The sequence below is a fragment of the Ixodes scapularis genome, unplaced genomic scaffold, assembly GCF_016920785.2.
Source record: "Ixodes scapularis isolate PalLabHiFi unplaced genomic scaffold, ASM1692078v2 PGA_scaffold1__304_contigs__length_218370807, whole genome shotgun sequence".
NCBI lineage: Eukaryota > Metazoa > Arthropoda > Arachnida > Ixodida > Ixodidae > Ixodes > Ixodes scapularis.
In genome coordinates, this window is record NW_024609846.1 from 167,419,189 (window position 1) to 167,441,169 (window position 21,981).

General features: G+C 47.1%; 2 protein-coding genes across 2 annotated transcripts; both read left to right on the forward strand.

Annotated features, from left to right (window-relative positions):
* Positions 1-1,603: 1,603 nt before the first annotated feature.
* On the forward strand, positions 1,604-2,347 carry LOC120846938. Its single transcript, XM_040218844.1, has one exon. It carries the CDS (start codon positions 1,604-1,606, stop codon positions 2,345-2,347), a length of 744 nt encoding a protein of 247 aa, XP_040074778.1.
* Positions 2,348-20,375: 18,028 nt separating this feature from the next.
* On the forward strand, positions 20,376-21,538 carry LOC8025657 (adhesion G protein-coupled receptor E3). The gene has a single exon (XM_002409785.5). It carries the CDS (start codon positions 20,376-20,378, stop codon positions 21,378-21,380), a length of 1,005 nt encoding a protein of 334 aa, XP_002409829.1. The 3' UTR covers positions 21,381-21,538.
* The last annotated feature ends 443 nt before the right edge of the window (positions 21,539-21,981 follow it).

The window sequence follows — 21,981 nt, forward strand, 5'->3', positions numbered from 1 at the left end:
ACGAAGCAGCTTCTATGGACTTCACGACGCGTTCCTTGTAACAAGTTTGGTGCGAGGTTTCTGTCTGCCCGTGTCCTAGTGGTGCAAACTCTTCTTCTTTTATCTGCCCTAAAGCTCTGTGTATCCCTGAATGGACGCGATGGTGCCGTGCAGAGTGTCTTGACTGCCGTTGTGTCCACCTCGGCCAGTCACCAAATCACCAAGTCTTCCCCCAGAACGAAGCAGCTTCTTGGGACTTCACGACGCGTGCCTTGTAGCGAGTTTGGTGCGGGGTTCTGTCTGACCCTGTACCATTGGCTTGAAGTCTCCTCAGGGCTGGTCGTTGACCGGATGTGTTTGTGCACCACAGCTTGGAGTATGCGGAGCCAGAGCTCACGCTACAGAACCCAGATGTCTGTTCAGTCCCAGAATCTACCCATTTTGATGTGAATGAGCATTGCACCGGCGTCCAGTCGCATATCACGACTGCGTGATGCTTGTTAAAGACACCCAGACCAGCACGCAGAGGATGTGCGCAAGTTTTCCCTCACAACGCACTTTTATTTGGCAAAGGCGTACAAGTTTCTGCGGAAGCACATCAGGCTGCCACACCCAAGTGCTCTTCCCAAATTGGCAGCGGTGAGAGATGGAAACCCAGGCTTCACCAGGGAGTCCTTCAACAGAGTCACGCAAGAATTCCACAAGGGACGTCTTCAAGTCCGCTTGATGGTCGACGAGTTGAGCATCAAGAAACAAGTGATTGGGACGGCAAAGAGGTCATAAGGTACCGTGGCCTGGGCCACGGCATCCACAACAACGACTGCGTCGCCTATGCCCAGCATGCACTTGTGTTTCTGGTGGTCGCAGTCAACATAAGCTGGAAAATCCCCCTGGGATATGCCCTGATCGACGCCCTGGACGGCGGCTGTCGGGCCAATCTCGTGCGCCAGTATACCACCAAACTCAAGGAGGCCGGAGCAGAGTGCATCAGCGTGACGGTCGACGGCAGTAACTGCAACATTTTCGTGCTTACAGCACTTGGTGTGTGCTTTGCTTTTCCGCTGACGAGCTGTTTCCCAACCCTTCTGACCCCTCCAGGAAGGTTTACGGACTTTTGGATGCTGCCACAGGATCAAACTAATGCGCAACCTGGTTGCCGAGAAGCAGTGCATCAGGGATGGGGCAAGTAGGGTCGTGGCCTGGAAATACCTCGAGTTTCTGGACAGCCTGCAGCAACAAGGGGGCCTTCATGCTGCCAAGAAGCTGCGCAAAACGCACATTGGTTTCTAGCGCCAAAAGATGAAGGTCTCCCTGGCGGCCCATACCCTAAGTCGGTCAGTGAGCTGTCTTATGTTGTTGTAGTGAGTGCGCAGGCGAGCTGGTGGAAATTAACCATTCTGATGTTAATGTGTTAGAGACGTATCCTCGACTGTTCCTTTTTCTTCTACTTTGAAACTTCCTCTTTTCCTGCCTCAGTCTCAGGCTAACATCAGAATGATTGTCTTATGTTGTTTTGCCAGGGTGAAGGGCATCCGAGGCTTCGAGGGTGTGGGGGCCACCGCAGAGTTGGCTGCAGCAGTCGACAACGTCTTCGACCTGAGCAAGTCCTATCACCCCCCTGGTCATGGATGCAAGGGCCCTTGTTCGCGCCATCAACAAGGACAACATGCTGACACGCATCGACCAGGCTTCACACTACCTCCGGTGCTTGAAGGACTCAACGGGCCAGCCACTGAGCCAAGGAGCAAGGAAGACCCCAATCCTCGGCTTTCTGATTGTCCTAGAGTTCATCAAGGGCCTCGCTAAAGACCTGGTCTGGGACCCGAGTCCACTACGCAGGTGCCTGCGGACGAGGAAGCTCAGCCAGGACCACCTTGAGCTGTTTTTTGTGACTGTGCGCAACAGGACGGGCAACAACGACAACCCAACGGCACTCGAGTTCCGCTTTGCCTATAGGAAATGCCTGGTCGCCAATCTCCAGCCCTCAACCCGAGGCAACTGCCAGGTTGACGGCACCGCAACACTCTTTGTCAGCTCGTCAGGGAGCCACCAGCAAGTCCAGTCAAGAGATGAAGCTTCCACGAGTGAAGGCACCCATGAGACCAACTCCTACCAGCCACTTTCTCAGTTCGCTGATTGCGTTGTCGAGTATATCGTTGGGAATGTAGCCATAAACTTTGCCAAAGTAACCAAGTGTCCAGAATGCTCCAGGATTGTGCTGGTCACAAGTGACAAACGTGGCCTGGTGTTTGCCAAAGACGCCGGTGGCCTCCACAGCCCTTCCCAGGATGTTCTGCACTTGTGCACAATAGCAGAAAACGTGCTTCGGCGAAACTCTGACAGAGTGGCCAAAAGAGGCCGAAACTAAGTCCTAATGCTGCAGACGGAGACAATGGACATTGCCTCCAAGACCCCACTTTTCAGGAGGTTTGATCATGTATTTTTTGCTCAGTGTGCTATCATGATGAAGACAATGCTAGAGTACTACGTCAAGCGGTGAATATACCACATGTACCGTGAGCAAAGTGTCACTGAAAGTGGGGTGGTTCACAAAGTTGGTCATCGTTTGAGGGCAGTAGCAAGGCCATGGCTGCATTACAGTACCAAGGAACAAGCACTCCGGACTTTCCCTCTTTAGTAGATCGCATACATAAAGGCGTAGTGGGAGTGGTACACACCAAAAAAGACATGATTTCAGAAAAAAAAAAAAAAACAAGAACTGAAACAATTTTACCGCCTCTGAATCTTTGCAAGCTACGAAGTTCAGAGAGACCAAGAAGCCTTCATAGCTTGACTGACCAGACACTGTAAAACCTCAATGAAAGCGCATGGGCAAAAGGAGCCAGTGTGCGACGGAGGCTGGCTGGTTGCTACAATGATTCCACCGATGGAAGGGGACAAAAGTTGTGTTGTGTATGTGTAGACAGAGGGATGTTACTTAGCCACAATGGACGTCAGCATCTTTTCTTAGATGATAGATTTAACCAACGCAGCACCACTGCTAGTCTGAGGGTCCTTAACAAGCATCACGCAGCAGTGATATACGACTGGACGCCGGTGTAATGCTCATTCACATAAAAATGAGCGGCGGTTAGGACTGAACACAAGACATTTGTGTTCTGTTGTGTGAGCTTTGGTACCACATACTCCAAGCTGTGGTGCACAAAAACACTCGGCCAACGATCAGCCCTAAAGAGACTTCGTCAATAGGAAACGGGCAGACAAAAACCTCGCACCAACCTCGCTACAAGGCACGCGTCGTGAAGTCAAAAGAAGCTGTTTCGTTCCGGTGGAAGACATGTCGATTTGGCGACTGGCCGAGGCGGACACAACGGCAGTCGAGACACTTTGCACGGCACCATCGCGCCCATTCCGGGGAACATTGAGCTTTGGGGCAGCTGAAGAAGAAAAGTTTGCACCTATAAGACACGGGCAGGCAGCAACCTCGCACCAAACTTGCTGCAAGGCACGCGTCGTGAAGCCCAAAGCTCATTCCGGTGGAAGACTGCGACGGCAGGGTGATTTGACGGTGCATGGTGATTTGCCGACTACAATAAAGTACTGAGATCCTGACAGGGTCTCTCCTGTGAACTTGAGTTGCTCGCTGTCGTTCCGAAATTGTTCTTCCACGCGTGACACACACAGCAGACCTCTGATATTCAATTGACATTAAAACAACGCTTAGCGATGACCTACCAACGTAGGGCTCATTCCGCATTACTCTTTCGCGATAATCACGCCGACTATGAGCGAAAAACCGACGAAAAGACGCGGGCCGTGGATTAGCCGTGTTATACGTACGTGAGAGAGCACGCAAAACGCAGAAATGGCTTTAAACCGGTCCTATGCCGCGATTCCCGTTCCTCTGCTCGTAGCCACGTCTCCCACGGCCCCTGCAGGCTCTGGACGCTGCCATCTTTTCTTTGACGTCACTGATTTTGTGAGGTCACGTGGCGAGACGTGACATTTGCGTACAATGGCAGCGGCCTGTGGTGGGTAACTTTCGCGTGCAGACCGGAACCCCAGTTTATCGCTCTATCCCCTCTACCTCGTTCGCCCACCCGTACACGCCGCCAAGGGGCGCCCCGCCGCCGGCCCACGGAAGCCCAAGCCCAGCTATCGCCCACTGCGCCATAGAGTAATATGCACATGGTAAAGAGAGGATACCATCATATCCCCAAGCGGCCCAGTTAGACCACTTGACAGCTAGCACTCCTAGCGGGAGTTAGGAAGCATAAGTTGGCTCCGGTCCCGGTCAAGGTAGTTTTGGTTTCGGTTTGGGCGTTTATGCTTCGGTACCATTCTCCTCCTTTGGCCCCCTCCCTTTCCTTCTCGCCTTGATAGGCTTGAAGGCTCTTGGGCTACCTCTTTTTTAGTGTGGACGCAGTTTTATTTTCATTTCTACGATAGAAACCGTGCAAAACGTGCCGTACAAAATTTTAACTTACTTCAGAAAAAAAAAGAAAAATTGAAAGACGTTTTCAAATCCTTGTAACGTGAACTTAGGGCGCAGTTCCTGAGGCATTTTGATTTTGCGATATACCGTGACAAGAGGGTACGCAGGAGGAGGGGGGGGGGTACGTAGGAGCAGGGGAGGGTACGAGAGAGGAGGAGGAGGGTAGGGTACTTAGGACCCCTCCCTCCTCCCTCTCACCTCCTCCTTATCTCCTCCTCCTCCTCTCCATAACCTTCCCTCCTCCCACAATTTGCCAGCTAAATTTAGCTGGAAAATTGACGCCACGTGACCTCAACACCAATTCGATTCCTCTCTAAATTTAGCGGGAAAACTGAATTGGTGTAGAGGTCATTTGACGTCAGTTTTATCGCTAAAGTTAGCGAGGAAACTGAATCCACAGTGTTGCGTTATGAGACGTCACACACCTACACACCAATTCAGTTTCCTCACTAAATTTAGCGGGAAATTGAATTGGTGTATAGGTAGGTCTGTGACGTCCCATAAAGCAAGCCGCGCGCTTACACCGAAGTCGACACCGACAGCGATGGCGACGGCGACGCCACGCGACACGGGAACAGGCGCCTAGGAGCTGCGCTCTAAAAAGTGTATTCCTTTTTTTTTTCTATTGTGAAACATTAAAGTCACACAATAGCCACGCTTTCACCTGTCTGGTGGAGCATTTTGGGTTCAGCAACAGTAAGGGGTTCGAAAACTGTTTATTGGACCACATTTATTTATACAGGATTTACTTCAGATGCGCTTTATGCTTTATAAAAAAAAATCAGGTTCCCACAAAAATAAAGGAATACGAAGGAGTTTGGCATATTGTACAAATGGTAATAGAGTTTCAGCGATACTGAGTTAACACAATTTTCCAAGGGGAACATGCTGAATGATTAATTCGCTTTCACACCGACTCGGGCACGGGAACTAAGTGCAGTAATAAATAAGACATCCATATCATTACCAGTCATAAGAGCATAATGAGAATGCGAAGCATACACCGGATAAAAAAAAAAATCAATTCCCGGCTAATACAAAACACACGCATCTTAATAGCCTGAAGCTCAATGTGGACGAGCCATTACCAAACAATGAGAAATGAATCGAAACTTATGGAAATATAGTGATCATTGTTACATAATACAACAATGATCACTCTGTTACATCAATATATTGTTATAGCTTATGCAAGCAGAGTCATAGCAGCAACGTACTTTATTAATGGAGGCTGGCGTTCTTCAACGACCTCGGTTGGTTGCCGCGCACCTCAGAGTTCACGCGCCGGTCACGCCTGCCCGTCATGCAATAACGGCATTGTTGTATTATGCAACAATGATCACTATATTAGACTTATAATGTACAGTCGCCGGCCATATGAGCTCCCCCGGCCGAACGCCGACCGGAGCAGCGAAAATCCCGCATGCGGCGCGTCGAGCGTTGCCGCGTTGTGGGAGCCGGGCTATCGGGACTAAACCATTTCGTTGTCAAAGGGATGGACGCAGAAAGTTCAATAGTATTCCGCGTTTTGGAACGTGAATCTGAAGCACAACCGATTACAATCCCGCTTCCGGTTGTCGATAAACGCTGACGGTTTATCGAAATTCTTCACTGCATAAAATCTCTGACGTGTTATATGCTACTTTCTTGTTTGCGAAACCGGTTTGTCATTTTAAATATTTTCTTCCCAAAAAGTAATTTTAAGCACAAGTCCCCTTTCTCACAATCTTTCTTAAATCTAGGCAAGTCAATGACAAGTGATTTTGAAATAATATATTTAATCTATAAGGATATGCTATAAATGAGAAAAAGAAAGATTTGTGTCGAAGCAGAATAAAGATTCAGGCGCTCTTCATGAACGCGTTTTATTGAGGAGACTCTATTAATCTGCGCTCAGTAGCGTGTTGCTTTGCCAAGGGTAATCTTCTACATGATGACTTTGCAGATGGCTTCCTGATCGGCCACTTCTCGCTTGCCGAGGGATCGTTGTTGTTATGCCTAATATTATATCAAACATGGGGTTTTTACATATATAATAAGCATCGATCGAACACTGCTGCTTTATCTACGCCTAAAGCAAGCTCCAGTTTATCAGCAGTCATCTGCGAACACTTGGGGCCAACACCCGAAGACGGCAATTCTAATCGGTCATGCTTTTGTGATTCACGCTTCTAAAGGCTGGAATCCCTTTGATAACGGAATGGTTTGGTCCCAAAAACCCGGCTCCCAAAACACGGCAACGCTCGACGCGCCGCGTGCGGGATTTTCGTTGATCGGGTCGGCGTTCGGCCGGGGAGCTCATATGGCCGGCGACTGGACCTCTTACGTTAAGAAATAAGTTTAACACGATCAGCCCTATTTGATAATGACAATCACATGGTTGTATTTTGAACGGATAACTATCTTTTTCGTTGCAAAGGGCCGATTCCAGCAAGCGCACGAAGATGAGCCACTGAAGAGGGTGATGCACCACGGGAGACGTGACGTCAGTTGGGCCATCACGGGCAAAGTTGCTTAGGAGTTGGCGTGGTTTTGATCTCCGCCACTTGGTGTCGTCAACGCGTTACAACCTGGTCGTTTTAGTTGCCCCTCCCCGCTCCCCGCAGGAGGTAATATCCCATGGAGGAGGACAGAAAATCCGGTTCGAGAGGGCTGGTGCGCATGCTGCTTGCCGCCGCATTTCCGCGGAGCAGCACTGTTTTGAAGGTCAGAGTGACGTAACGACATTCAATTTATTCTGCTTAAATGATGTTTTGGTGACTTTTCGAGCAAACAGTTGGTGTCTTCGTGGTGAGGCCAGAACGTGGTTGGAATTTATGGAATATAATGGGTACTAGAAGTTTGTTGCAGCATCCCTTTAACAATTGAGTCAACCCTAAAAACGATACAAAAAATAATATGAAATATGTTATCTTTAATATGGCTTTACTATATGGCCGTTTTTGTAAAAATAAACAAAGAGTCATAATATGAAAACAAAAAAAGAATGAAGGAAGATTCAATTCACTTGCAGGAAGTCTGTTAAAGGGGTGTTTGCGATTTGCTCGAAGCTACAGTACTTACACCAATTAAAATTACAATACAAATGCCTGATGGGGCACCCCCACTAGAAAACATCATGGGAACCCATTACCCACATTTTTATTATACCATATTAAAGACCTTTATGAAGAAAAACCTGAACGCTGAATAGTTTTATCGGTGGACATTAACATTTTCAGTGATTCAAAGAAATATTCCTTACCCTGTACGCATATTATACACATCAAGCACATAAAATATTTCAGAAAGCTGTACGGCACAATAATTAAATTAAAATAACGGTTACTGGGAAATGAGTAAGAAAAGTGGAAGGAAACAATGCCATTTATAGGCCATCTGACAAAGAAAGTATGGTGACAACCTTGCCTAGACAGCAAATGGACTTTTTTCACATACCGACGGCACCAGGCGATGGCTGCACGAACTAAAATCGAGGAAGTGACCTGCGCTACCAATCGATAATGGGAGCTACGCTATCAGTTTCTTCGCTATCTGAGCTGCGGCGCGTGGGCGACGGCACGCGAGCCAAGCGAGCAGTCCGAAGTTACGCACCTAGGGACTTCCACACCTCGTGATGAGCTTCGTAGGGAGAACCAGGGGGAACCCGCGAAAAACAAGGTAAAAGAAAGTTTTAGCAGATCGTTTTTTCGCCCCGATAACGATACTCGATAACGATACGATGCATGCCCAAGGCCGCCGGAGGGGAGAGGAGGTATCGTTATCGGGGCGAAAAAAGATCTGCAAAAACTCTCTAATAGCGAGTTTGTTTCACACCTACTGGCACCGTTCGAGTTCTCACCCAGAATGCATCACACTTGCGGAGTGTCGCACGCAGAACTCGTCTTAAACAAACTGGCCAAATACACTGAGTGCATAAGACCGATGCTGTCGCCATCTATGTTGTAGAAAGAGTACCGACGTCAAACCGAAACTAGCGCTCTTCTGTTCGACGTGATGGGTGGGAATGCGAGAGTGCATTCGCTGCCAACGTTTATATATAAATGTTGGTCGCTGCAACTCGTAGTTTATATATGCGAGGACTTCAAGCAACTCGGCTGTCGTAGAGATATTTACAGACGGTGTAAATTTCCACAACCAGCGTACTACAAAGCAGCTGATTGCGATCTTTCAATTCTTATAACCGTCTATACTGGGGAAAACTGATGATGTTGTCCGCGCAAAAGCTTGATCCGTTTGAGCATGGTATTATGAGTGAACAACTGAACGGCTACGGCTTAAAATTAGTCCTTTGGAATATCTAGCAAAACGTTTGGTGCGACATTCGATTTCGATCGTCGTTACAGGTCGAGCAGATTTTAGCCTTGGTGAGGGCGTCAAGAACGAGAGCTTTCTCAAACAAAATACGACGGGGCAAGATGGCTGACGTAGGTAAATGTTAAACATGATGATGTTACCCAAGCCTCGGGTAAAGTCACTATGTTTAGCTTTCTCGGATGCTTATTGGGCATAGCTTTGATAGCTTTGTCGAGAAATGTTAAAATTTTCACTCGCACACGGACGTCGTTAAAGATCTCGAGGGCCGCAGGTGCGTTTGTTCTGAGCATTTCTTTGCACACTGGTATATTTCAGCGCCTGAACAGCAATAGAGCGACTAAAAACTTGCAAATCAAGCACGCGTTTCAATTGCTTCCGTGATGAAATAGCAGACGATCACAATTAAAGCTCACGTTTGATTCCGTTGCCCTCGGGACACGATTTCTATCAGAAAATCTACTTTTTTACTTTCGGTTCTGCTGTACAAACGACGCATTGTAGCAGACGAACCCTCGTCGTCTGCTCCCGCTCTTCGCCGGAGTGATGCATGACGGGACTGCATTTTGGTGCACGCTCGATTTTGTTTGTGCAGTGAGCGCATGCAAGCGTGGGGTGCCGCCGCTGAAGCGAAACCGCTCCACGCTGAAAGTGTGCACGCGTGGACACGAGTGCCGTGAAACGAACTCGCTATAACAGCGTGCGGCGAACAACGATGGCGACGGCGGCGGACGAGTGTGGCATGAGGCCTTTAGAAGCATAAGGCCTCATACTCATATACACTGCCATTTTTTACCCCGTCCCGGCGATATAGCCAGGCGGCATTCCCGCAGGGGGAGAGGGTTTTGGGAGCGGTTTCGGACCGAAATCGGGCCGCTAGTGCCGAAATGAGCCGAACGACGGTGTTTTACGTCCCCGGCGCCGATGGGAGACGTGGGACACCGGCGCCCCGCCCCATTGAGGGACGGCCATTCACAAAAGAGGAAACTTTGGCTCAATCTGGCAGTTTCTCAAAAGTTGGGTGACCGTGGGCACGGCCGCGGGAGGTGGGATTGACCGTACTCTATAGGAAGAGGCGGTGAAGGCGTGAAGAACTAATGATTCCGATGAAACACAGGTTGCACAGCTGACCACTACGGCGATTAGAGAGGTACAGCCACCATTCTAGGTACTTTTTCTCCACGGAGTTGTTCACTGGTCGCGCAACCAACGCGACTTTAAAAGAGGGTCATTTGTGGCGTGCACCCAAACGTCGTGTTTTTCTTCCCGTCCAGTTCTTTTTTGTGTGTAACACAATTATATATATGCTGCAATTACGTGTTCTACTCGCTGATCCACAGCCTCCTTCCGAATTTCCTCAAATTCCCGTGCCGACTTCCGCCGCTTGGCAGCGGCCGCTCGCGCGTGCGCAGAACGCTTCTCGGGAAAGGTCCATTGGACTGTGCATTCTCCATTGAAGAAAAATGCTTACTTTATGTCACACCGTTCCTCATATAAATGACATTAAAATATGGTTCCTACCGGCGTATTTGTTTCGTAGATACTACATATACTAATTAGTCAGGAATTATTTTGTATGATTAGGTTTAATAAGATAATGCTCCTACAATGCCTCTCGAAAAAATTTTTGAGGGCTTCCTATAAGAGCAGTGAGAGTGCACTGTGCAGTGGCGACCATGAGAAACATGGCAAAAGAGGTGCGCCATGTGCAAAGATCTTCCCCTTCACTACACAACAAACAGCGGTAGTGGCCGACGCACGTCTGAAACGGTTATGTCCAATGGCTTTTCATATCTCGGATAATGTGGTCTAAAAAGCCAGACAATATGTATAGTCACCTCATGCTAAGCGACGCTTAACTTGACGTCCCGCCCTTGATTCAAGGTTTTAGTTGAGCAGCTTCATTAATAAAATGTAACGTGTCCTTGCTTTGTGTACTAATTAAGGAACACGTGTTGAAACTTGACAAACAGACAACTCCGATTTTAAAAAAAATAAAAGGACCACAAACTTAAAACTTCTAAGCGGGAATAGAACTTTAGCCCCAATGAAAAGGCTCAAATACCAAAGCAAATATGGTAATTTCGATAACAGCATACACGGGACAAAACACCTTCTGAACGATATTCACAAGGGCGGCTGTATAAACAAAACAAAACACATTCGAAGCCACGATCACAATATAAGTTATTCAAAGGGCAAAACCAACCTCCAGTGTGGAGATCTCAAAAGCACACATGTAAAAGTCGAAACACCTACGACACGGGGCTCTACAAACAAGTATACAGTTAGAGCGTTTACGTTCGTCCCCATTTGGGGCCTCCCGACTCTGGTAGAAACCATGAACGGTGCCGTGGAGACGACCAGCATCGGCCGAAAGATGCTCGCAAACCTGGGAGGAAAGTAAAAACATCAGTGAATGCTAAATTATGCATGCGTGTAAGCACAACTTCGCGGCACTGCGATGTTTTGTGAACACATGCTCCTGCAACGTTGTCGGCTTGCTTTTTTTCTAAGTGGATTACATTATTTGCTTTATTTCGATCGCTGGAAACATACCTGAACTAAGGCGGACTTGAGCAGGCGGCTCTGACAAGCCACAAAATAAATTCGCGAGCGTTTATATTATGCTTCGAAACAGTCCGCACTGCGCTCGAACACCCCTCGCTCCGCTAGGGAAAACTCTAATATTGATTGAAAATACATTTATGCATGGCGGATACGACCATCCCTCTTGACCAGGAGCGTAAGGGCGAAATTTTGATATCTCAGGCGTGAACCCGCACCAGGCCTCATATAGGAACCGTCACGGTTTTGGCAAGCCAGGCTTGGGGCCTGAAACCTTTCGCTGCAGCGGGCCGAATCACCGCAAATTGGGGATGAAGCGGCCCGGATAAAAAACCGGAGAAAACAGAATGAAAAAAAAAAAATTGTCTAAAGTTTAAGTGGCGTGCAGAGATGTGTCCTCGATTTAGGCACACGTAACTTAAGATTACTCAAGCGCCCCCCCCCCCCCCCCCCCCTCAGTATAATTTCTGGTATTGAATATTGCTCGCGAAGTTACAAACATTTGCATTAAAGCTACTAACTGGGAGCCGTAAAACGTTTTGGAGGTACTCATTGGTCATTCGCGAACTGAATTTGCTTTCTCCATCTTAAAGAAAGACGTTCGACAATGCAGAAATTATAAGGACACTGCAGTCAAAGCTGTTGCGAGTTTTTGTAGATTTAAAAACTTTGATTCAGGAACGTCAGAGTAAAACTTAGCGAAGTCGTTCGCTGGAAATACATCCCACAACTTATTGTTTGTTTGGTGATCAGATGATCAGGGAATTTTTATCGGAAGCTTCGGAAAAAAAATACGTGGTTATTGTTTGAGTATTTTGCAAAATCAGGGAATCTCACTCCGACACTAAACAGATCGCGTGTCCTTGTTCCTTCTACAAAATTCTTCACAAAAAAAAAATATGATATAGATGATTTGTTGATGCAGATTCCTGGTGTTTGGAGACCTCAAGCTTAAGCTCTAAAATGTTCACGTCTAAGAGGATATCGCCACGAGTTTCTCTTTCCTTCATAATCTTAGGTTCCGGTCATTTGGGAAATGTGAGATATTAGCCAACAATGCCAAGTCGCGCGCCCAGTCAGGATCAGAAAGGCTCTGCGACAGCGTCTTTAGGAAGCCAAAAAAGAAACAGCAGAACGAGTAATCGTTTTGTATGGTAGTAAGCATCCCCATAAAAAAGCCTCTTTGTGCGCCAAAATTGTTGAAATGAACGATGGTACAATTTGTGACACCGGACGAAATTTATGCTAGATACGACGCGCCTTAATTATTGATTGCCAATGCATCACTTGATGCACAAAGAGTTTCGAGAGAAAATACAACGAACGTGAATAATGGACTAAGCCCCCCAAGGCGCGCCTTCTGAAAATAAATATATCCAGTAACACCACGTTTGCAACCAATTATATTTTTTGCGACAGTGGTTCTGGAGTACGTGTGTGTGTATTTGCGTGAGCTAGAGGAATGGGAGGGGAGGGTTGTTACTGTTACCGTCTGGGGGCCGCATTATCTTGTCTTGCTGGCTGCACCCGGCCCGCGGCCCGCGATTTGCCGACCCATGAGCGGGGCTGTTCGTGAAGATTAGGTAAACCAATTGTATTTTTTTTTTATTTCTCGGATTTTTTAGTTGTAATAAACTCCAGAAAAGCAAAGAACGATTTTTCGATGATCCTAAGTAAAAAGGCTTTGCTATAATTGTTTTATAAACAAAACAAGTTTTGATTTTATTTTTTTTTTACTCCGAAGGTTTTAAGTATTTATACTCTCAAATAAAGAATGTAGCATCTTCGGGCTCGTCGGTATAAAATCCCAGCGCGATATTTTAAAAATCTCGATATTTAAGGACCGTTCAAAGTGCGATCGAAGCATTAGTGTACACCCGGTATATTAGAATGCTATGTTGAGAGCTCTCAGAAACCTAGAGCTGAAAGGAATATTGAATTTCCTAACCCTTGTGTTCCACAAAAAAACTAAACATTGTCAACGATAGAACCGTGGCTAGAGGGCTCACTTTTCTGCTCACAAATTCGATTTTACGGCAGCTCGAGTGGAGTAGCTTTTTCAATGACGACATGTAGTTCTCGAAAAGGAACGCGCTCCATGCGTCCAAGTGACCAATTGAACAAACATAATCTGCCATTTCTTACAAGCCATATACGTTGTGCGAGGCATTTTCGACTCTATAGATCATTATGGATATTTTGATGAAATAGTGCAAGAGCTGCTCAGCGTAGTCAATGTCACTTGAGTTGGGGGTGGATGATGAAGGTTTAATAGACTCAGTTCGTTAAGCCGGAGAGGAGAGCGACTTGTCTAACATATAGCGAGAAGAATGTGATTTCTGTGGCCTTCCAGCGGTAAGGGTCTGACAGGATCTGGGTCATCGGTTGATGTCTGAAAAAAGATAGCGTGTCAGTTTAACATTCTTTGCTGACACTTCATCTCTCACGTGGCTTCCCAATCTTTTTGGTCAGGGCCCTTGAAACTACATTACAAGGAGTTTGTGGGCAACCCCAAGACAGACCAAGTGCATATATTTGAGTGGCACCTGCTTGACAATGTAAATCGATAGCTCAAGAATTGAGCTGATTGAGCGCTGCCCATTGCACGGGATCGGGAATCGGCGTGTCGGGCTGATCGGAGCCTGTGCGTGAGACTATTTGTGCGATCTTAATTTGCCGTTTGTGGTGTGCTATTTTCGCCGTTCAGTATATGGTGCCTCCGTGTTTGTGTGTCTCTGTGCACAACGTCCGTGCACTATAGATTGGGCGAGTCTGCACGTAGATGGCTGGCTCTATAGACGCGCTACCCCAAGAAGCTTCGTAGCCCTAACGAGCCGGACGCGATTCTCGGGGTGCCAGACAATGCTTGAAGCTCGATGACGAACCAAAGGTATACTTAATTAGAATTTAAAACAGCCTCTTTTATGAGATATGTATGATCATGTGATAGTCATGCCTTGTCGGAAGCCATTCCCGCTCGAAACAACAAATGCCAAATGTAGAAGCGGTGTACCGTTAAAACAAACTCGAAGCCAGGAATGTTAATTCTCTGGAGGGCTCTACAATTTTGAGCGCTTAAACGGCGTAATTTAAGAATCATCCGCTCCCTTCGATGTTATACGCAAGCGAACGTGGAAGGCTGCTGCGAAACGCGAGTAGGGACCGCGCTCCCACCCCAATCTTCTAATTTGCTGGAGCCTCCTCTCCCCCCGGCCCCTCACACAGCATTTTGTCATGGGCGGGCATCCCCCAAATCAAAATCCTGGCTACGTGCTTGCATCTTCACCAGCGTCGCGCTCCAACGGAGAGCAAAATCTGCAGCTTCGGAGTTGTCAACGAAAACATCGTGCACCGTACAGCACACGGACTGTTCGCTCTGCAGACAGTTGAAGAGTGGCTGGAAGAAAACATTCCGATATTTATAAAACTTGTCCACATCTCCGACAGGGAGGCTAGTAATTTACAGAGTACGTTTCAACTGCGCAAGATCGCGAAGGGAAGGGGTGACTAAATTAATTTTGTTAGCTACGAGACACAACAAATGTGCGTGTAATGACGTGGGGAGAATCTTCAAGCACTAAGCGCCCTTGCACAACCTCAGGTCGTCAGAAATGGAAATCACTGGAAGTGCTGATGATTTTTCTCGAGTAGTGGCCCCGAAAGTGCCTTGGATTGTACTCCTCAACAGGTGAAGCAGCATGCCCTGTCCAATACCGTGACACAGTAAAGAAAGAATAGAGTTTTTGGAGTCTCGTGAAAAATATTCAATCTTGCCACTTGTGGATGAAGACTCAAAATAGAGACGGGTCTTTCAGGGTTGTGATAAAAAAAAAAAAAAAAGAAGCGAATCCTCAAGAGTTATGTTAAACTCATTTAAGATCACCATTTTTATATCACCATAAACGTTAGTGTGATCGAATAACACTAAAATTGCTATGCATTGTTATGTATTTCCCCCGTTCATCTGCATGATTTGTATTGCCACAAATAAAAAGAAAGTCAAGAAGTTTTAAACGATCCTCGCCAGTATTAGGCAGGAGATCAAACTAAAGGTAGAGTACGGTCCGTGATAGGTTGAAAGGGTGGTTCCTCCTCGATGGTGTGGAGGAGGATGGCTTGCGCTGACGGTGGCGATGGTGCAGCAGTTGGGGCCAGACAACTGTTTACGCAGGCATTTTTACGTAACAGTTGAATAAAATACAATTTAACATTCGGGATACAGGAATACAAACATTGACAACCCGAGCCCCGGACTTGGCCGCCGTAAGAGAGCAGCTCCCTCCTTGTAGAACATAATAGCGCTTCACGACAGGGACGAAGATTAGGAACGAGACAACACAACGCATTGTGTTGTCTCGTTCCTACTCTTCGTCCCTGTCTTAAAGCGCAATTATGTTCTCCAAGTTTCAGTACCAACTCGCCCAAGAATCCGCATTACTCGGCTTCTTTCTCTCCAGCGGTACCGGACCAAAGACTCCCTTTCTTGGTCTCGGCCGTGCTCTTTTTGAGAACAGCCGGTCCCTCTTTCCCATTTTGCCGTGGGGGTCACCGTTCTCATTCGGCACTCCGAGCACAGGGCTAGACGGCGCCTGGCGTAGGAGGCACAGACGAGTCTGGTACTCAGACACAACACATCACCCCTGACACTCCGAACCCCGGCTGGAGGGACAGGTGCCGACAGATGAAGCACAGCGCCCGAGACACTTCTAGGAGAGCGACCGACACTTGTCAATGGGAAGCGACAAACAACTCTCCAAGCAAACACAACCCCATCTGGTGGCACTGGTCGACTACCAGAGAAAAACACCTAACCGCGGAGCCTCCCCAGCTGCAGGCAGCCGAGCGGGGCGCGGAAGGCGACCCAGCTTGCCGCGCCGCAGCCTGTTCCCGAGTAACGGGACACTCGCACCACAAAGGGGGGGGGGGGGGGGGGGGGGGTTCCCCGCCCCGCGAACAAAGTTCTCCCGCCCACAGGTCGTAAACATCCCCTAGTGAACCCCACACGTCTCCCCCAAGATCGTTCGCGCAGGGCCTCCAGACGAAGTAAGACAACAAATAAAAAGGTTCCGGAACCTTACAGGTGGGGGTTACTGTCGTGCTATCAGGATCGGCAATATACGGATAGGAAGATGACTGCACCATAGGCAATCTGCGGTCGCGGCAAGAACCTGCAGGATATCACGTCTATTTTCTCGTACGGTATCACTGTGAGAGAAATTTTAACGGAAAATAATCCGATACTGTTCAGTGCCTCGGTGCAATACCTATTGCACCGAGGTGGGGGTCAGTTTTAACCGATATCCAGCGGCCGGCCCGCTGAAGAATGGCTCTCGAAATTGAGATCTGCAGAGGAGCTTTTGATTAACGCAATGGTTTGCTCTAAACATTTCACTGCCGAAGGTTTCAAAACAAACGATGCATGACAACCGAGGTAAGTTAAAAATGAAAACTGTTCACATAATTGTCACGAGTGGCCCAAGGTAGAGATAAAGCGTGCGCGTTGATACTCGTTCGCATGCTGGGCAGTGTGATCGTCCAAGTTTGGGTTCTTCCGCTGTGGTGTTTTTGGAGAGGATGCGAAATCCACGAACTTATTACTGCGTGAGAATCCGACTGTTGAAACGTTGCAGAATTGTCACTCCTACGAGCCCACCTACACTATGACACAGTAAATGAGGCATCGACTGCAGCGGAAGTGACTCGCTCAGTGTCTGGATGTGCGTCGCACGCACCTGATCAATTTTCTTGAAGTTCGGTCAGAAGTATGCGGTAAATAGGGCTCATGGCAAATTTTAAATAATAGGGATCGCAAGAAATAAAGGGTTTTACGAATGCAGGTTTAACCAATCAGGAGGACGAATCGTGCGATTCTCTCAAAGACGTTTCCGGCGGTTGAAGTTATAAAGAATAGTCCCCCGGCAAGGGTAGTGCACGAAAGTTTATCAATCGTGGCACCTTTTTTGAGTTTCAGATCCAGAGTGTAAGTATTTTTGCTGAGAGCCAACGACTGCAGCACGCAACTCCGCACGTGTATGCTCGTCGACGTGGTCGTTGGAGCCAAAACGCTCCACTGAATAATGTGCCGGGCATTCACAAGTAGTTCGCCTTCTACAAGGCTCCGCTTTCCGTCGGCAATGTACTCCATGATAGTATTCACTGGCATTGAAACTAAAACGAAGGACCGCATCGCAGCACCGACCACAGTAGCAACATTATGTAAGTATTCTGCTTGGCATTCCTTGCCTTCACGTATTTTCACGCTCGTGCAACGATACAATTTCTTCGAAGAAACAAGTATTCACAGCGTAAATAGAGGAGCGTACCCGAAAGCAAGCCTTCATCGTCGCGAGGATCTATGCATCAACGTGCGCCGAGAGCAAACGATGCGCGGTGGTATTGGATCTCAAAGGCCATGCCACACTCGTAGTGTTTCCGAAATCGGCCGCACGGTGGCGACTCTGTTCGATCTCGATTCGAATTCCTGAAAATGCGGCCGCAAGAAAGAAGCAAAATTTCGCACTCGGCCCGCTAGGTTTCTGAAAATAATTTCTCTCGCGCCTTCATTGCCTGTCATAGAAGTTTATAAAACTTAATTTTTATGCGTGTTAAATAATAAAAAGAGACGTTTCAATAAGTTTTTTTTGAAAAGTTGTGAATCTTAAGATTTTAGAAGTGAACCGGACATTGGCATGAACTTTTTTTAAAAATTATAACATACCAGTCATGCCTAATTTTATTAAACGGTACGTGATGTATATCATAAATACTAGGGCCACCCGTTACAAGCATATATATATATATATATATATATATTGTGGTAGGGTGGCCTCCCACAATATATAAGCGATAAAGCGATAAACACGCTGCATGCCCAATTAAGTAAAATAATTAAATAAATATTTACCTAATTGGGCATTAAAATAATTAAGTAAAATATTTGGCAACGGCCCATATCTATTCATCTTTGAATGGAAGTAAAAGTACGACTTCTTTTCAAACGCACTGCTTAATATGACGAAACCGTGCATGTCGAAGAAATTTTATTGTATAAATAGAACACATAGAAAGCTCTTCATATAAAAAAAACTTGAAAAATTTTTCTTTTAAGTATAACTTTGAATTTTCATTTTTATTATTTCTTTTTTTAGTAAACATTGTTGTTTCTTCCATATAAACTATACCTAAATAAACAATATTATAATATTTAAATTGGCTTGGATACAAGCTTTCATTTTATATGTTTCTTATGCCTAAAAAACTTGTACATTTAAAGGTAGCTCAATTGAAATTTAAAACATGACCTATCATTGTCAAAGGTGCAAGATTCAAGCATTTTTATTTTATAAGAAAAAACACTCACACACTTCTAGATAACTTAAACCCTTCTATACGAAGTCTTCAAGCAGTAAAAAAAGTTATAATTTTTGTGAAACAAAGAAAAAAAAAAAGAAAGAATCTAAGTTTCCAGATTTCAAAAAAATGCCGCTCGTAAAAACTGCAAAACTGGCAAAACGAACCTTTTGCCTTTTCGAAGCCCAAAACTCAAGAACAAAAAATGTTCCGTAGTACTAATTTAGAGTTTTGTTCTAGTCACACATTTCCCACCAAGATATACTTTTTTCACAAGTTTTCGAGATCCATCATTTTTTCTCGCACGACTTGAGATGAAATTAGACATGTGCTCTATTCACTCCGCGGTAACCGAGTAATACACCGCGTTCGGAGGGAGTCGATAGCTTGAGGCATCACAGTAATTCGTGCGCCACAAAACTTTTGGTAGTGCGTTTATCTGCCCTTCCGTAACCCACAGCAATCGAACCAGGTTTATTTTCTTCAGGAAACCAATAATGTTCTTACGTTTGGAAGAGCCGACCAAAAAAAGATACGAAAAAAAAAAAGAAGAAAACCGGAACTACGCATTGGTCTGCCGATTGCAGTCGGTATGGAGCTGGTTGGCAAACAAAGTCCAGTGAATAGATTGCAGACGGCGCAGTACAATTACTTCGTTCCATCAAAGGTCGCGTCGGTTTGTCGCGCAATGGAAAGGAGGTCGATTGCGCAGAAGGAACTGCGAGCTGTTTGCCGTCGTTGCTACGGGGCGGCGCTACGTGCTCCTTGCATCGACCACTTCCTTCCTTTTCCTCCTCTCTGATCGTGGAAAGACCAGAGCAAAAGTCGGCGTCGTTCGTGAGCACCTCTCATCGGGAGACGATCGTCCGCTGGCGTGGGTGGCTTCTCTGCTGCGAAGTGTGGAAAGGAGCGCGCGACTTCGGAAGCTGCGCCACCCCGTGTTCTCTCTTTCTCGAGTGTGAACTTCCGGGTGTCCTGCAGTTAGAGGTGTTTCTGATTTCTCCCTGGTTGCGGGGTTAAATCGTCGCCCGGTGCATTGGCCTGGAACTCCGGGCTGTTCTAGACGAAGTTGTGTGTGCGGGAAACGAGTGATCGCAGTTCGTGTCACGTGCAGGATACTGGCGACATGTGTTCTCCGGACTCATCCACGCAGCTTGCGAGCGACTCCAAAATTTAAATTGTGAAAGTCGCGCGATCAATTGCAAGAGAGTTTTTTTTCAAAGAAGTAGCTTGGAAAATTGTAAGTGCGTTTTGAGAGGCTAGAAAAGGTTGCGCTTTCTCGGTAAATATGTAAAAACTCACCTAAAACTTGCTGTCTCGGAGAAAACATTTCTAATTAGATAAAAAAAGTGCGTCCTTATTGCGCTGCAGTTAAAAAATGACGTCGATTTGATGCTAAACGCAGTTAGCAAGGATGAGAAGCACAATGGAACGGGAAGAGGCACGGAGCCAAGGTATAATTTAACGTATATTTAGTTACATGTACATACTTTTGTCGTTTAATGCTTACTACGGATCTTTTATAAAAAAAAGAAAACTTCAAAAAGACAGAAACCATCATAATCCCGCTCTCTAGGTTAACTTTGGTTAACTTTACGAAAAAAAGAAAAAGAAAAGCATCTAGCGTTGTAGCTCGTTTCGCGGAGTGGAGGTCATGAGCAAACTGTGTTAGAGCCCCATGCACTAGCAGTCCTCCGAGCGCATTGCCATGGCGGACATCTTTGCTGTCGGTCTGCACTCCTTCGGAGACGACGTACCGCGCCAAGAGAACGGGACCTGGGTAACCGGCGGCACGGGACCCCAGTCGACGGGACTGCTCTCTTTGCTGTCGGTGATAGGCACAAGTCTCTCCATTGTAGGCGTGGTGCTCACCTTTATTACGTACAGCCTGTTCTCGGACCTGCGCACCCTCAGTGGAACGTCATTGCTCAATCTTCTGGCAGCATTCTTTCTGTCGCACCTCCTCAGCGTCATCGGTGTCGAGCGACCCAGCGACAAGAGGCTCTGCATAACGCTGGGGTTCCTCCTTCACTTTTTCTGGCTGGCTGTGCACTGCTGGTTGGCCGTCATGGCTCGGGACATGTACTCCACCTTCCGAGAAAACATCAATCTGCAGCCGTCAGCCGCAAGCGAAGATCGCAAGTCATTCGTCACAGCCGCTGCCTTTGCCTGGGGTTTCCCCCTCCTCCTGACGTGGCTGGCGGCAGTCATCCACGTGGGCACCGTGCTGGACAGCGACACCGATGAACGAGTCACCTGCTGGATCCTCGGCCGAGGCTCGTATCTGTGGACCTTCTGCTTGCCGGCCTTCCTGTTGGCAATATCAGACGTCCGGTACTTCGTCAAAGCAGCCATTCTCACGCGCTACACGGCAAGCTTGCAGATGAGTCGAAAGACAAGGGATCGAATGAGGCGAAGACGCTACTTGCAGCTGTTCTTGTACGCCAAGCTTCTGCTTGTGCTCACAGTGACATGGGTATGTGGTCTGGCCGCCCAGCTGGCTAGGCTCCGAGCAGTCTGGTTCGCCTTCTGCCTCGTCGCCTCCATACAAGGCTTCTTCGTAGCCCTGGCCTATTCCTGCAACTCCAGGGTGTTCCGCCTCTACAGCAGATCCCTGAGCTCACGCAGCCGCAAGGGCTATGGAGCCTCCGATCTGGCTGGCTCGACGGACCTTGCGTCTCTTACGTGGGAGCAAACTCCAGATGCAGTCTAGCTCATAGCTTGCTCGTAGTTTGTGTATGATCGGCAATGAGGACCCGATAACCCTGGGGACCTTGGAGTTTGCATGGTGCAACTGTGAATTGTGTCGTTCTGTAACATCATCCTAATGCATTGCGTGGACATGAATTATATTCAGATCATCTTCCGCATTATTTCGTTCTATATCCGTGAAGGCGAGCTCAAAGCTACTGCAACACCGATCGTGTCGTGAAGCGATCCTATAGGCTGGTTAGGCTACCCTACGATAGTAGCTTGTGCCGAGGGAAGCAAGAATTCCTAGCGACAGTGCTGCTGTGTGACGTTTATGGGACTGTCTTCTAACAGCGTGAATATTGTGGTAAAGAAGATATTTTATGTGGGGACCGCACCAGTGACCTGCTGTAGACAAGGCGACGAAGATAAATATTCCTGTTGCCTTTGGACAATAGAAGCCACCAAGCAATAGAAATAAACACACAAAGAGGTAGGCGTATTTTGTCATTTTGTTTACATGATCTTTCTTGTTTGTGCCAATTAAGGTTTCCCGTAACGCGAATATAAGGAAGGTATTGAGACATTCGGACCGCAGATATGCACTATAAAGAAGCCAACGC